The sequence below is a fragment of the Centropristis striata genome, chromosome 2 (genome assembly GCF_030273125.1).
Source record: "Centropristis striata isolate RG_2023a ecotype Rhode Island chromosome 2, C.striata_1.0, whole genome shotgun sequence".
NCBI lineage: Eukaryota > Metazoa > Chordata > Actinopteri > Perciformes > Serranidae > Centropristis > Centropristis striata.
Window position 1 is genome coordinate 40,041,563 of NC_081518.1, and position 16,890 is coordinate 40,058,452.

At 38.7% G+C, this 16,890-nt stretch overlaps 1 protein-coding gene across 3 annotated transcripts; it reads left to right on the plus strand.

Moving 5' to 3' along the window:
* The first annotated feature begins 5,642 nt into the window (after positions 1 to 5,642).
* LOC131992600 (COUP transcription factor 2-like) lies at positions 5,643 to 13,235 on the plus strand. Of its 3 annotated transcripts, none has more exons than XM_059358222.1 (3): positions 5,643 to 6,726; positions 7,871 to 8,395; positions 11,455 to 13,235. In XM_059358222.1, the coding sequence occupies exons 1-3, from the start codon at positions 6,204 to 6,206 to the stop codon at positions 11,727 to 11,729; spliced, it is 1,323 nt and encodes a 440-aa protein (XP_059214205.1). In that variant the 5' UTR covers positions 5,643 to 6,203; the 3' UTR covers positions 11,730 to 13,235. The 3 variants fall into 3 exon arrangements, with proteins under 3 accessions (XP_059214205.1, XP_059214214.1, XP_059214222.1); XM_059358231.1 differs by having other exon boundaries at positions 5,643 to 6,693; XM_059358239.1 differs by lacking the exon at positions 5,643 to 6,726 and adding an exon at positions 7,648 to 7,731 and having other exon boundaries at positions 11,455 to 13,234.
* Positions 13,236 to 16,890: the final 3,655 nt, after the last annotated feature.

Genomic DNA, 16,890 nt, shown 5'->3' on the forward strand with positions numbered 1-16,890 from the left:
AATAGCGGACAGTGTTCTCAGTCTGAGGAAATGTGCTGCTGTGAAGGACAAAAGAAGTGTCTTTGCTTTGAATGACATTTGGTCCCGTGGAAGAAAAGTGAGAGGGAGAGTTTGTGTCTTTGTTGGGTTTTTGCCAGCGAAAATGTAGATGCAAGTCAGTGCGAAGAGGGTGGTGCAGAGAAAAGTGTTTGCTAAATCTCACCATTTCATCCCTTAAATGCCAAATTAAAACCAATTATACTCCAATCTTCCATGTGTAATGCCTGCTTCAAAGGACTGTTCAATCCACCTCCTGTTTCCCGAATGCAGACAGATGCAAAGGGGCAGTCTCTCTGAATTACAGTCATTTATGCCACCTGACCTTAAAAAGCCACCAAGAAAACCTTGTGTTTTTGTGCCATTTAGACAAGCCTCCAACTGTCCATGTCCCTCCTGGCCTTCACACAGCCGTCTGAACCAATGTAACATCCAGCACGTCACAACGTCCAGGCAACACCTCCCTGCAGCGACCACAGACACACAGATCAAGGACAAGAAAACTTCCTGAAAGCACCAAATCTTGCCCGCTTCAGAGTCCAGTCGTACTTTGAGAGTTTTACTGTTGCTCACCAACCAGGCTGATAAAAAGACAAGTAGTAAGTAGTAAGTGAGTGAATGCAGCGCAATCCCAGCCCAACTCATCAGATACCGATGCTTCGTCAGGCCAACACACAACGCACCCATTTGCATTTGTTTTAGACGTGTCAGGGATGTTTTTTCACTTTCCGCTACACTGCAAAAAAAGAAAAGTTGGGTGAACTCAAAATTTTAAGGCAACAAACTTCAATAAAATTTTAAGTTGGACAATTAAACTAAATATTTTAAGTTTTGTTTTTGAGTCTGCTCAACTCTGAATTCAGATTTTTGTCAATTCAACTGTAAGTTGTACTAACTTACAATTTTACATTGTAATAACTTTTAATCCTTACTTCTGCAATGTGCTGAATTGGCACGATTGTAACGCTGCTATGAAATGTCAGCTAATGTTGCGACCACGATGTTGAGTTAGCATTGATACGCTAATGGCTACTCTTGTAGCTGTAACAAGCAGCGCCGCTAGCATCAGTTAGCTGCTAGCATCAGTTAGCCGCTAGCTTTCGCTAATGAATTTCACCGATTTCCCGCATTTCACAACAAAGAAATAAGAGTTAGCAAAACTATTGTCCCTTGCTTTGAACCCCAACTTAAAGATATAAGTAACAACAACTCACAAACTTGTTTTTGAGCAGACAACTGGCTTCCTTTGTTGTGCTAACTTACATTATTGCCCTGAATGTCAATAATTTATATTTATACTATTTTAAGTTTTACCAACTTAAATCACTGTTTTAAGCCAAAAAATACAAGTTAGCTTTTTTTGCAGTGTAGTTGCCACTATTTTGGCACTTAACTATTAGACGCAGTTACGCAGGTTGACTCGAAAAAACAGCATTAACTCATGGGATTCTTGGGAAACACGGGAAAACAGTCTCCTGGGTCAGTCCAGGGTTTGTTTGATCCATCCAGCAGTGAACTGCATGTAATTAAACTAGCAGTTTAACTGCATTTTTTGAGTAGCTTGCTGGTAACTCAACTGCACTGACTTTTGTATAATTATTCAAGTAGTTAAATTACATTTTGCCATTTTTTGTGAAGTTAACAACTGAAACTACAAACAATTTGTAGTGAATATATATAAAAGTAAATATATAAGGTGTCAATTAGTCCTGAGTATTGCCCGTTGCTATTTATTACCCATTTTCAGAGAATTTGTTGCATGCTATTTTAAAGTTAAGAAGTTTTCAGAAGCTTGCAAAGCTATGTGTCGTTTCCCTGTACTGTATATTATCTATCTCGTTTGAGTCAGTCTGAGTGGTTCCTAGTAAGTACTAAGCTAGCCAAGCTAAGCTACTAAACTACTTAGTTATGGCAGCAGATCCTCCACATCTACAGTATTATAAGCGGACAGCCTAATGTTAACTTACTGTAGATTTGAATTTAATAACAGATTCTCGTTCACTTAATTGTGCATGGTATTTAAAGAAACTATCAAATTAGTGGAATAAAATTTTCTGTGGTAATATAATTAATAATTTCTGCATCAAAATCAAAAATGCCTTGCTGTATAGGATGTTAATGATGATTGAATAAAAAAGGACCAGACCAGGTTATTTTATACCAACTGTGCCTCTCTGGGTTAAAATGTGCAGCCAGTATCAGAGCACAAAATATATCACGCCACTGGACAGCTTATATTTTGAATTGCAATATTTTATTCATGCATACCACATAACATGAGCACAATATTGTATGTATGTATTTTAAAAATTTACTCAGCTATGTGGGTTAATCTTGTGCAAGATAATGAGCTATATCTGAGTGAGGTCAAAGGTTAAGAAGGCTTTGTACAAGTCCTAATGAAGATCCTTGCACTTCGCCAGGATGGCTCTGTTCACAACTGGGAAGTCCGTTGGTGTTGTGTTATCATTAGATTACTGACCTGTAGCACAATGTGCCTCTCAAGCATGTAATTCATCTCATGGTGAATGCCCCAGCAGCCCTGGAGGAGCCAGAGGTCAGCGGTCTGGGGTTAATAAAAGTGCAAAATGGTCCAGCAGTCACAGGTGGAGCGATGGTTGAGGTTCACGAATCTAACTGACAAGTAATTGTTGCTCTCAGAATTTGAGTTGACCCTGCTGAGAGAGACAAACAGATTACAGCAAGAGTTCACAGCAAGGAGACAGTCTACTCGTGTTAGGACAGCAATGCTACACTGTTAAAGGTGAAATGTCAAATACCTGGCCACATGCTCCAAACTAATAAGGGACAGCATTTCACCTACCTCCCACACTGTGTACTGTAAGACCCTTGTAATAAACTTTGTCACCAAAAATGTGTAGTGAACTTCCCAAAGTATCAATCTTGTCAGTTCTCATAACAGTTATGCAAAGTGGTAACGATATGCCAACTGAACCAATCAGACTTGTCTGCCTACCCATGGGTCCATAGAATATTAATCATAATAAATCAAGAGAGAAGCTGGGTCCTTTTCCTATCAACTTAGATGTAATTATACTTCTTTTTGCAACGAATTGAGCTGCCCCATGCTGACCATTATAATGAATACAGGTTTAAGGCACTTCTGCATTGGCTTCACTTTTCTGGCTTGGAGGTTGCCACTTAGATGGCCCTAATGCACTCTAGTTACAACAGATTTTGCCACTTTACGAGCTACTGTTTAACCTCTCAGCACACGATCAAATACAGACTTGACATGGTTATTAGAGAAGCTACCGTGTACTTTTAGATCACAACCATTTATCTCTTTAACATAATGAGCTTACACCACACCTATTGACTTAAATCCTAAGAATACTGCTGCAATTCCTAGACGACCATATTAAAAGTCAACCACCCTGTGTGTGTGTGTGTGTGTGTGTGTGTGTGTGTGTGTGTGTGTGTAGGTTTCCTCCATACTACCACAGAGGCTGGTATTCTCTCCTACCAGTAGCAGACCTGTTCTACGTCTTCTGTGTCCTAATGTTAAATACTTGGTGGATTTAACTGATAACTATATGGTGCCAGTGGTTGGTTATAGGGGGTTAATAGCTTAGTAGGTAACTGTAATTCAACGATATATGTTTACGGAGCCACCTTGGAGCCTAAAAAATGCTGCAGAAAGCCAGCGGCGGCCTCCCACTGTGCTGTAAACAGTCACATCCTGGTGGTTTTGCACACACAGCAGGTCTCTCCTGGTCATACTCTCTCCCTCAATTTGTCTTCAATTAGCTAGCTTTCAGCTCCCCTCATGTGATAAGTCTTAAAGGCCACCAGATCACCAAATACAGCAGGGATTTATTGTCTTTATACTCCCAAATCGGTGATTAATAGTAGCTGGACTTGTCACTAGATAGTGCGTGGCGGGTTAGGGTTCAGTGAATTAAACGTGGAGTAATGCATCATCCCCATCCAGTGTGGTAAACACTTTAGCCTTGACCTTCCACTGTTGATTGGTCTTGGACGTCAGCCGTGTGTTTTGTTAGCAGGCAGAGCAAAGCTTGTTTTGTGTGTGAGCAGTAAGTGGATGACTGCGAAACTGGCCGTCTGGAAGAACGTGACGGCACACTCAGCCTCAGGACTCATGGAGCATGAGTCAACAGAGAAATGGCCATGCAGACATTTTTACATGGCAATGAGTTGATTTCAAAAGCCTCTGTCAACATCAAGATAATTGAATATCTGTGTAAAGAAATGGACAGAAATCAGTCTGGTGAAGAAACACATCAGGAGCTAAAATAGCAACAGTATGTGGAGACACAGATGGTACAGGGACATATTACACATATTACCTTGGTGCAAAAGGTTCGGGGTTTAGGTACAATCATGCATCGTGACATGTTGAAGGTTGCATCTGTTAGTTAGCACAGTTTTCTTTTACTGTCTATATTGTGAAACGACTCACTATAAGATATCAGTTGTACTGATTAAGATTAGATCAATGCAGCTACAAATGATCTTAAACAGGAAAAAACAGTCAATCAATCCAGTGTGGATTAACAGTGTCTATAGGATGACATAGAAAAGGAAATGCTTTTATTTATCAGAATAAAAGCATTTCCTATATATATATATATATATATATATATATATGTATATATATTGCATGACATGTGACTATTCAAAGTAAATATGAAAACAACAATACAACACAATATCTTAATGTAGTTGTTTTCTCTTAAAATTGTAATTTGGTTAATGTAACATCAGTGTAAAATCCATTTACAGTAAGTGGGATTATCTCATTAACTAAAAAGATTCATTTATGTTAATTTAATTCTAAAAGAATTCAAAAAATAAAAAATGAAAACATTTTAGAAAAAGACCATGAATGCATGTGAGAGAGACAGATGAGAGAAATCACTATTAAAAAAAAAACATATTGAGAAAAGTCCAGTTACACGAACAAATTCCACTCCAGCTTTGTATAATGCAGCAGCAATACGAGGTGATGAGTGAATTAAACACATTGTGCATACATGCCTGATGAATGTAAAATATGCATGTTGAGGACAGCTTGTTAGAGATGTAGGAAATGTATTTCCTCGAGCCATGTAAGTGCATCCTATAGTATAAGATAATTTCCTGTGTAATTTCCTAATGACACTAGGTGGCATCAAATTACTGCAGTAAGGATCTACTGCTCCTGTGTCTGTTGCACTCCTCATGTGAGACTGATAAAAAAGTGAGCTATAATATGTCTTCTTGTTATATTTTAGTGTAGCCCAAATATGACAGACACAATGGTCTGACCATAGTCTGACAGACAGAAGTACAAGTATAAAGAGAGAGAGAGAGAGAGAGAGAGAGAGAGAGAGAGAGAGAGAGAGAAGACAACCATAGATCAGGGGAAGCTAAGAGCTCACTCCACCCTCAGCAGTGTGTATCAACAGAAACCCAAAAGCATCCCCACGCTGCTGATCTCAGACCAGCTTCTCCTCGCGTTAGCCCCGCCCCAAACACTGACGTCACCGAATCACAGCCCGTGACGCGCGGACGCACCACTCTCCTCCTCCGTCCCGGAGCAAAGCATCATCAAAATCATCATCCATCACCTTCTCTCTCTGTCTCTCTCGCTCTGTCTCTCTCTCTCTCTCTCTCTCTCCCTCTCTCTCTCCCCTCCGTTGTCTTTTTAATGTAACTTCTGACTGATCGGGAGAGCAGGGAGCGTCTGGAAAGCCTGGTCCATCTCTAATGAAGGATCTGCTCGCACGGCGTTGTCTTTAAAGCTGGACACACAGGACAGAGAAGATCAGATTGTGTATTTTTGGGATAACGTTGCTTTCCTCCGTGGATTTTGGCTCAGTGTTGTCTATAGCCTATTTATTCCCCCCTCTGTGGATGACATTATCTCGGTCTGAATGAAGCTTTCTTTTTGGATTTCCACCGCGCCGAAGCTGTTTCTGGGTGACTGCCCTTTCTTTACTTGTGAAGTCGCGCGTTATAATTATATTGCCGTTATCTTATGAGACCTTTTCACGTTTTCAGGCGCAACTTGTTTTTAATTTTGTCAAACAATGCCACAGTTTTCTTGAATGTGTGTTAGTAATTCACGCGGACAAACTGTGCGTTAATTCTCGCTTAAATATAGGAAAGTTTGGGCGCTCAAAGTTTTGGAAACTATCGATATGGCTATGGTGGCGTGGAGAAACACCGAGGGCGTCGGGGACGCGCAGGGGACCCTCTCCTCCCCGGTGTCCCAGGTCGCACCTCTGTCTCTGCCCGGGGAGCTGACGGGACACATGAACCCGGCGTCCTCTCTGGAAATACCCCCCTCAGCAGCAGCAGCAGCGCCCCAGGGCGCACCGCCGCCAAATGCATCCAGCACCACCACCAACAATAACAACAACACCTCCTCTTCCTCGTCCTCCTCCTCGTCCATGGACAAACAGCAGAGCCAGCAGATCGAGTGCATCGTGTGCGGGGACAAATCCAGCGGGAAGCACTACGGACAGTTCACATGTGAGGGATGTAAGAGCTTCTTCAAACGCAGCGTCAGGAGGAACCTGTCCTACACCTGCAGGGCCAACAGGAACTGTCCCGTAGACCAGCACCACCGCAACCAGTGCCAGTACTGTCGCCTCAAGAAATGCCTCAAAGTCGGCATGAGGAGGGAAGGTACGGGCTGGCGTCCTCCTGTTGTTGCTCTCGGTATTATCACATCGTTTATCCAGCACTACACGGCTCAGGACACTGCACAGCTTCTGTTTATGTCTGCGCTATGAACCGCTATAGCTGCTGTGCATGCTACATTATTTCACACACTGGACGCAGCCACTCGTGTTGCCTTTGTCTATCCCATGTTGATGACATATTTTTCTGCCCATTCATATTCTAATCTCATCAGACTACTAGTCTGTACTCCATATATAGCGGCTAGGCTACTGTGTAGCCTGTGATATTGCAGATATTAGTGTTGCAGCTAGCATCTTGTAGCATGTTTCGTATATTATTGTTGCTGCTCGCTCGCACTCTGTCCGTCATACACGGCTATTGTCGCCTTAAACAGCCCCGAGCTGTTTCATATTCCACAGTAATTTTGCTACATATTAGTTCAAATTGTGTTGCCTTTTTTTTTTTTAATTCTAACCCTAAAGTGACGTTTTTTGGTAGATTATGTGTGGACAATGAGTAGGAGAGTGTGTGTCTGCTCGTGTTCATTACGCATGCTGGTCGCACAGGCCTACTGTAACCTAGCTCTACGGCACCCAAAATATAATAATGGCGTGTGATAGTTATAGCAGTTTTATTGAAAATTTGTCTAAAGTTGACACATATTTCGGCACCTAAAATTAAGGAGAAATTTCCAGGCCTAGTATGCTACTATAAAAGTGGCTACAAGCAAAGTTACTCCCCAGAAAGTAGCTTTTGGAGGACACTGGTTTAAGGCGCTAATGTGACAGTTTATGCACGGATTTAAATAATTAAAAATATAAGAGATATTAGTGGGCCCAAAAACAAACCACTAACTGAAAACTCTCGAGTCACATATGTGCAGGTCGTGGCCTAGAAATAGATTTCCGAGCACCGAGCTCAATGTGACATTTCTTTCCAGGAGCTGTCTAAAAGACTGACTCAGATCCATTTGAGAAGAGCTAGTCGACCAAAGGCTCCAACTGGCTGTAAATGCACTCTTAACACACTCTATGTGTGTATGTGAGTGTTCTGTTTTAATTGACATATCTGCTGCTTTTAAACTATATCTCCTGCATTTAAATGTTTTATTGCAAATGTCACATGTGTTGGATAAATTGCCTCCTGGCTTGATTTGACATTTCTGCTGTTTTTTCCACAGCTGTCCAGAGAGGCAGACTGCCCACCCAGTCTTATCACGGCCAGTTTGCTCTGACAAACGGAGACCCTCTACAGTGTCACTCCTATCTGTCGGGATACATCTCTCTGCTGCTGCGGGCCGAGCCCTACCCGACCTCCAGGTTCGGCTCTCAGTGCCTGCAGAGCAACAACATCATGGGCATTGAGAACATCTGTGAGCTCGCGGCCCGGATGCTCTTCAGTGCCGTGGAGTGGGCCCGCAACATCCCCTTCTTCCCGGACCTGCAGGTGACGGACCAGGTGGCCCTGCTCCGCCTCACCTGGAGCGAACTGTTCGTCCTGAACGCCGCGCAGTGCTCCATGCCGGTCCACGTGGCCCCGCTGCTCGCCGCCGCCGGCCTCCACGCCTCCCCGATGTCCGCGGACCGGGTAGTGGCCTTCATGGACCACATCCGGGTCTTCCAGGAGCAGGTGGAGAAGCTCAAGGTGCTGCACGTGGATTCAGCAGAGTACAGCTGCATCAAGGCCATCGTGCTGTTCACCACAGGTAAACTCCCTCACTCTGCATCCAGACATGGAGGCCTGCAGGCTCAGTGGGCTTCACCAGAAGCTTCCATCTTGAAGTGTGAGCAGTGGTCTGGTGTATAAAATTATATTATATGATCAATGTGAAGGAAATAAGAATTCGTTTGAAAATGGAGAGTAGACTGCATCGTGCAGGACATGAGAAATTAAAGATGGCCGAACAATGATAAAATACATTTTACTGGGACGAAAACGACCAATGATTAGCCCTAAACACGTAAAAATAGGATAATGCTGATAAAAGCTGATGAAACACCTAAATATATATATATATATATATATATATATATATATATATATAGCATATATATATATATATATATATATATATATATATATATATATATATATAGCATATATAGGCTATATATATATATATATATATATATATATATATATATATATATATATATATATTACAGAGATTGGTCGTTTTCTGGGAAAATCGTACGTTTAAGAGCAGCTACATGTGTATTTTCATGAAATGCACAAAAAAAAATTCAATGCAATGCTTTTGGGATTAAGGTTATGTTCCATTATAGCTAAATATTTAATTATGGTCTTCCTCATTTTAATGTAAAATTAAAAAAATATTTTATTTCTTTTCAATTGATTTTTTTACTGCTACTACTTTAAAGTAAAAACATAGCCTACTACATGCACAACATCTATTTATTTATTTTCCTGGCAATTTTAATTTGATCCCAACCCTGACCTCTAGAATCATTATTAAAAAAAGGAAAGACAAAAGAGAAAGAAAGAAAGAAAATCTTTTTTCCTTTTTTAAAGTCTTGTATTCATTTAACTAACATGTTTTATTTAATTCTGACCTATATTGAACTATGACCTCATACACTTTGACAACCCTTAAAGAAACATAGATAGGTTTATCAGTATTTGAAAGTGTATTATTATTATTATTATTAATATTATTATAAGACATGGAGGTTCACAACCTACATTCAATTCTTGCAGCTCCTTTAATACAAAACGCTGCAGGAATTATTCAATAGCCTGCAAGTGAATGAAAAAAGGGTTTATATATATATATATATATATATAAATGGTTTTCTTAAAAGGTCAAAAAGATAAATATATATTTATATATATATATAGACCCAAATATAAAGCAGTTAAATTAACTGATGTTAACTTGTAGGCGTTACATTTCGCTTTAAATTATTTATCAAATAATTAATTTAAGAATTATAAAGGAAAAATGTTTCTTTTTAAAAAAAAAAATCTTCTGATATTTCTTTAAACACGAATTATACAAAATACAAAATAATAAATAGATATAATTAATATTGCTATATCATTTAATTGTAACACCTCTGTATTTGGTTTACAACTAATTCTTACATAGACAACCTTTACTGAAATAAGTGAAGCTGTGGGTCCACACTGCATTGCATTGCAAAATGCTATCTATTTACTTCAGAACCTTTTAATAACAGTCAGAGTGACGTTTGATGGCTGGGTCGTGAACAGTATAAAAAGGATGAGTATCAGCCGAGCAAAAGAAAAAAGAAAAGGAAAAAAAAGGTCTCCTGTGTACGTCTATTTTAGTCCCCATGAGCACATCTGAACACGTGTCTTTAAACTGGGACACAGAAACCTTTCTTTAACCCCTGCTGCCATCCGGCCTGCAGCGATATAAACACAGTGGTCTAAACACTACACATAAAGTATGTAAAGGTCTTACAGAGTAACACTCTGTATGTGCTCCCAAACATGTCAATGCTGTTTAATTATTTCTTGTTCTGAACATTAGTTTTTACATTTGATGCGAGCAATAGCGCCATCTTTGATCCCTGATGGCATGAGACTGACGAGATTACGATTTATCTAGATGACAAGGAACTATATGTTGATTCATTGTGTTTTTAAAAAAAACACTGATCCTGAGTGCAGATTTTGAGAGTTTACTTATTTGCGTGTGCTATGTGCACCTGCTGTACCCCAGACATCTCGCACAGATCTGCTTATTATAAGATAATAAATCATCTAAAGCCAGCCACACATGCTCAGGTCTGCAAACCTGTCTGTTCCTTTAATGCTGTGATCAGTGACAATAACTTTCAAAAGCAAAACTATTTTTTTCTGCACTATAATGATTACTTACACCAGTGATTCTCAAAGTGAGGTCCAGGGAGCCCCAGTGGCTCTCTGCCAGGGAGTCATTCAAAATAGAATATCAAATATGTTTGAGGGTTTTTTTTATTTATTTATTTTTTTAGAAAAAGGGTTTATAGTTTAATTAATAATATATAGATTTTTAAACAGTGCACTGGTTAATCAAACAAATCTATTACACTTCAAATGAGTGGATATGTTTAATGCATGTCAGATATTTGTTTCGGTAACGCTTTATAATAAGGTCCTTAATAAACATTAATTAACAAGTAATAAGGCATTGTTCTCGCTTTAGATCTGGTAGTTGCAAAAAGCATAGTTACCTTATAATTAACTTATAATAGATGAGCAATAAAGTATATTTTAATATCAATAAGCAAACAAAATAAGATTAATAAAGGCATGGCAAAGACATAATGGGTGGGTCATGGGTGTTTGTAATGCCATTATTAACACTGATATAAGCTTATAAACACACAATAATTTTAATAAGAATCTTGTAAGGACTTACAAGGGCCTTATTACTTGTTAATTAATGGTTATTACAAGGACCTTAATATAAAACGTTACCTTTGTTTCTAATGTATTGTTCTTTAAAACCATTGTAAGTGTATTTAAAAAAAATAAGCTATATCTAATTATTCAATGGGTCAGACATAAAGGTAGTCATCTGACCTACACTTCATCAAACACTGATTTGTTGTGTCTCTTCTCTGCTGCTGTGTGTTGTAGTCACTCTGTACTAACATTGTGAAATACCTGCAACATTAAACCGTTCACAGTTTGCTGCATGGCGTTCATGTCGACGCCTGGTTCAACTTCTGGTCCTGACCGCTTCTTCTCCTCCCTGTTTTTTTGTCTCGCTGTTGCTCTCTCTGTCTGTAGATGCTTGTGGTCTGTCGGACGTGGCCCATGTGGAGGGTCTGCAGGAGAAGTCCCAGTGTGCTTTAGAGGAGTATGTGAGGAGCCAGTATCCCAACCAGCCTAACAGGTTTGGGAAGCTGCTGCTCCGCTTGCCTTCCCTGCGCACCGTCTCTTCCTCTGTCATAGAGCAGCTTTTCTTCGTCCGTCTTGTGGGGAAAACCCCCATAGAAACTCTGATAAGGGACATGCTGCTGTCCGGAAGCAGCTTCAACTGGCCTTACATGCCTATTCAGTAGAGGAAGAAGCTACACTGGTTCCTCTAAGGTCAGGAAAGGTCCCACACCTCAAGTTGAGTCATTTCAGTGTGCTGTAAAATATCTGTTGCTTCAAACGAGGGGAAAACGGCCAGTGGAGTGCAGGCATTTCTAATGTAAAAAACCCCAACTCAGATCATAATTTTCTTATCCAACTGCCATTTCCTTGATACCAGAGGAGTGAACTGCCTTATGCTGCATTTTGTCTAGAAACGACGCATAAATTCACCATTTTGTCAATGTTAAATGATTTGACTCCACTGGCAGAATTTTTTACTTGTTTGAGAAGAAACGATATTTCACAAGATGAAATGAAGGATTATGATGGACATTTTTTACAGTGTGGTGACCACTCAGTCTATGGTTTTTGGGATAACAAACAATATTTATTGGACCCTGTGTGTATATTTATCGTGCTTGTAAATTATGTTTTGGCTCCTTTTTTAAATGTTTTGCGTATTTTTGCCCCGGCAAGTGAGAAAACTGCAGGGATTGTCTCGTGTCGATCTGTTGTCTTTTTTTTTTGTTTCATACCTTACAGACATGGCACTTTGGACTAAATGAACATTTCAGACAGATTTAACACAGGTGTTTGAAACCCAGCATCATCTGACTTTAATCTATTTGCTCAATTGTGTACAGATCGAATGGTGAGATTAATGCTCTGTTTTAGTTACTTTGGAGTCTTATTCTATTTGCATTATGGACATACAAAGAATGAAAAGGGCAACAAATATTTGGAAAATGCACTTCTCATGACCAGTGTTAAGCTGCGCCAAGTAATGCATTACTCCTGTCATAGGTAATATCATTACTTTCTTGTGTTAGTATTTTCTTAAATATTTTAGTTAATATTTTCTGGCAGATTAATTATTCCCTCTTGCCATAGTGCTTAATTTCTACCCTTTTTTTATCATCTAAAAACAGTATTTAAAACCATTTATTACATGCTTATTTCTCATCGAAATAAACGTGAAATTGGTGAATTATGCCACTCAGAGAAATTCAACTTATCTGTTATTTCTCATCTGGACCAAAAGATGACGAGAAGGCTAATTATGGCAACAAATTTATAAGGGGAAGTAAGCTGAATGTTAGATAGCTGTATTTTCATATTTAGATGGGTTAAAGGGAGTTATAATCGTATTATTTTGACTGGTAACTTGTTGCAAGGAAAAGTAATGACATTACTTCACTGGATTAATGATTAATGCATTACTGAACACTCCTGATTCAATTTATGTTTCCAGGTCTTTTACACTGACCGTCTCAGAGAGATTTTAAGAGCACTGGGCCGGATGTATGACTACAGTCTCTCAACAGGATAAATGAACTGTACACAGCTCCCCAGCTCAAATAACTAATAATCTATTTCATTATAATTAATGCATTTATGAGCCCAGGCCGCTTAAAGGCACAATAGACCACTGCAGGGTATTGCTGAACTGTGTGTGTGTGTGTGTGTGTGTGTGTGTGTGTGTGTGTGTGAGTGTGTGAGTGCGTGCGTCTGTGCGTGCGTGTGTGTGTGTGTGTGTGTGTGTGTATTTGTGTTTACTTCTTTTTGACAACCACTCTGATGTACTGTGAAAGCATATTGGTTAACATATTGGTACCGTATTAAATTATAACTCAAGATTTATAAATAAAGTGTATTTGGTTTATTTTGCCATTTCAATTCTACATTGTTTATAACTGCACTGCACCCACTCCCAAAAGACGGAAATATGTGTTTCTGTGAGTGAGAACGAGTTTGTGTACTGAAATTGAGTAAGAAAGTGGAAGCTAGGATGAGCTGTCTGGTGTTACTGACAGGAACTAATCAGACATTTGATTAGACTAAGTGCTTCCCATTGACAGGCCTTATGTGTATGCCAACATCTATTTTACTATTGCTTTATTTTAAGAGTGCTGCAAGAAAACATTTCACTTTTCTCCTGCAGTTACAACCCGTTCCCACTCCCAAATACACTGCAGTGAACCAACTGAAACATATTTAAAATGTTGGAGAGAAAAAAAACATACACACAGCACATGTTCCTGCATGTGAGATGTGTTTAGTTTAATTTGAAAGCAGATGCTTCTTCTTTTGACAATTACTGGACCAAATTCTCTGCATATGAATTACTATTAAAATGTATAAAAACATAGAAAAATGAATATGTTTTTATACGGTAATCCAGACATAAACAGCCTCAAGTTATAGATCACTACAGATCCGTTAAAGCCGTTTTTTACAGCTTGACTCCAATTTAACACCTCTTAACAAACCTGCCTTTTTTGTTATTAAGGATTGTATGAATTCATAAAGGCGGTTAAACTCTGCACAAGACGAGAAAGGAGCAGAAAGAAAATGGATTTATAATCATGTCTGTGTTGCCAGATTGAGGAGGACAGAGAGGATTAAAGCAGCTTCTTTGCTTCTTAGTGGACAGAGAGCTAATGAGGGGCCCCTGAGTGCTCTGTCACAACAGTTTACCCTGAGGAGGATGAAGCTGGGCACTCCAAGGCCCCTGGGTGTTCTGGGCCAAAGGGCCAACATAAAACAATGGAGCATTTTCCCACACACGTACAGGTCCAAGAGAAGAAAATGCCAAGGAGTATGTAGGCTGCAGTGGAGGAGGAAAATCAGTTGAGCTCGGGTTGTGCTCTCTGAGAAACACCAGCACTGTTGCTGCTGCAGCGGATTTTTATTTGTTTCCGTGTTTTTCTCAGATTGGTCCGAGTCATAAATAAGACATCACCGCGTGTCGGGACGCAGCGCGGTCTGGATTTAGCCAATCAGCGTTCAGGATTGAAAGTGTGTAGCCAATCAAATCGCTCCAAGAATTTTTAAAATATATTTATTATGATCATGTCAAGTGAGGACTAACTACTCAACCTAGAGGCTCAAGCCCACACACATCAGTGGTAACAGAATTTCAAGCGATGGAATAATAGATAAATAAAAGGGACCGATGAAATTACATGCTTGAAAACATTACTCGCTAATGTTTCTATTTAAAAAAACATAAACATAAATATCGTGTTGTGACGTGAACGCTTATGTATGAATCTTTTAAAATGTCTGGTGGTGTTTTTTTTAATTATTCGTTTTTTTTCCTTGTGATGATCACTAACAGCAGTAATTCTCAAAGAAAAAAACGTGAAATTGTGTTAAAAAACGCAATTAAAATTTTTTTTTTACCCTAGTTAAAAAACATTATTTTAGGATAGAACAAGAGATTATACGACGCTGAATGCATTGAATTACTGGACTGTGTTCCGTGTTCACTGTAAGCAGGGACCAAAATTTGAGCCATTTATTTTTTTATTTCACCATCTTGAATTTTTAACAGTAGAGTTGTGGAATAAAATCAGTCATTCAATAGAATTATGGCAATACATGTTAAATAAAAACAAACAAATAAATAAATATAGTTTACTATAGGTTACTGTGACGTGGCTGCACTCCTGTACTTGAAAATAATGAAAAATAACTGCTGACTGCAGCTTTTTGGAGCCGTTTCAATGATGTGCTTTAAACCAATAATTATCTTTAAATCTATAATGATGTCGAATCCTCCACAAAATCTATTTTCAACACCATTATGTTGCCTTTTTATAAATATTTTTCAAATGTTTAGAAACAACTTTACTGTAATAAAGAAAGATTTACAAAGAAAAAGCTTTGAGGTCATTTTTGGATCGAAATGAAACGGGGCGACAGAAAACGACTCCGTTTTCCTCTTCAGTGTCGTCTAAAGAAAAAAGAAAGAAAATGAAAAAACTTTACTTTGAAAATCAGTCGATAGACGATTAAATACGCCAGTTCTTAATGGGTTTTTTGTTGTTGTTGTTGTTGTTTTTTTTATTTTTTAGCGGTTTCCGGTTACTTTTTAATATGTTATGTCTATCAATGCGTTTAATGGGATATCTATGATAAATAAGCACTAACAATTATTTTAGAGAAGCTCTTTATAGTAAAAATAAAAAACAAATGTAAAAACAGTTGAATCAATAAACTGTTGAATCATTGTGGCCAGAGTTATGTCTGAAATATTTCATTATTTAAATATGGCCTCGTTCAGATATTGATAAATGTAGAAATTTAGAGCCACATTACTGTTTATTTTATAACGGAATGTATTGATAAGAATTTAACACTAAATACTCGTTTTTTCAAGCTCTCAGTGTAAGACCTAGTTTACTGTATAAACTTCCAGTTGCGATACATTATGGAGGAACAGCTTCAGTCTTCCCTCAGAAACGCTTCTCCAGCTCTGCTGTACTTGTTCGTCTTATAAAAAAGCATTTTTAATTTCCTCATCATTTTTTATATTTTATGCTTTTTAAAAATGTATAGCCTATTTTTTTCGATTTTTTTCGGTCGTGAAAACTAGGCCTAAGTCTGATTTTTGAAAAACCGTTATTTCCATAATCAAACGGAATTCAGTGAGCTCGATGTATTTTCTCTGTTAAGAACAGAGCGCAGAGAAAAAAAGCCAATAAAAAACCACAGTAATTCTTACAGTCACTCAGAGTTTGTGGGAGTTTGGGCCGATAGAAAATAATAATAATTTGTCGTGCTTATTTTAATACTTAATGCTTTCTCTATGATATTTATTACGCGTGCAGCGGGATATTCTTTGATACCTTTTTGATGTGCCCTAGTATTTCATTGTATTGTATACGGTCGTGGGTCTCTTCACGTGTATTTATTTATTTACTGACTGACTTATTTACTAACTCTTTTAATTATTGATTTGTTATCTTGGCGCTTTTATTGTGAAGGGTGTAAATGTTCTAAAGCGCAGCAAACCTGAACTTTGCCCTGTTCAGGACATAGTTGCATACAATGGTACATATAGTGCTGTGGCTTAACGTAACGCCTGTAATCAGACTTATTTTAGACTGCAGCAACCAGAATCCTCTTTTCTCAGGAACACAGGAAGTTTTTTTCTACCATCAAACGTCACGTCTACACAAAACAGCCCCTCCAATACTGGAGCTAGAAGTCCATAAAAGTTCACGTGCAGTTGCTGTGATGTCCCTGATGTGGACTTGCTTGACTTGAATGTGTGTGTCATTGTGAGATTCTGTAAAATAAAAGCACTTTGACGGCTGAAATGAAGCTCCATCTGTGTGAAGCTGGCATGAAACGGAC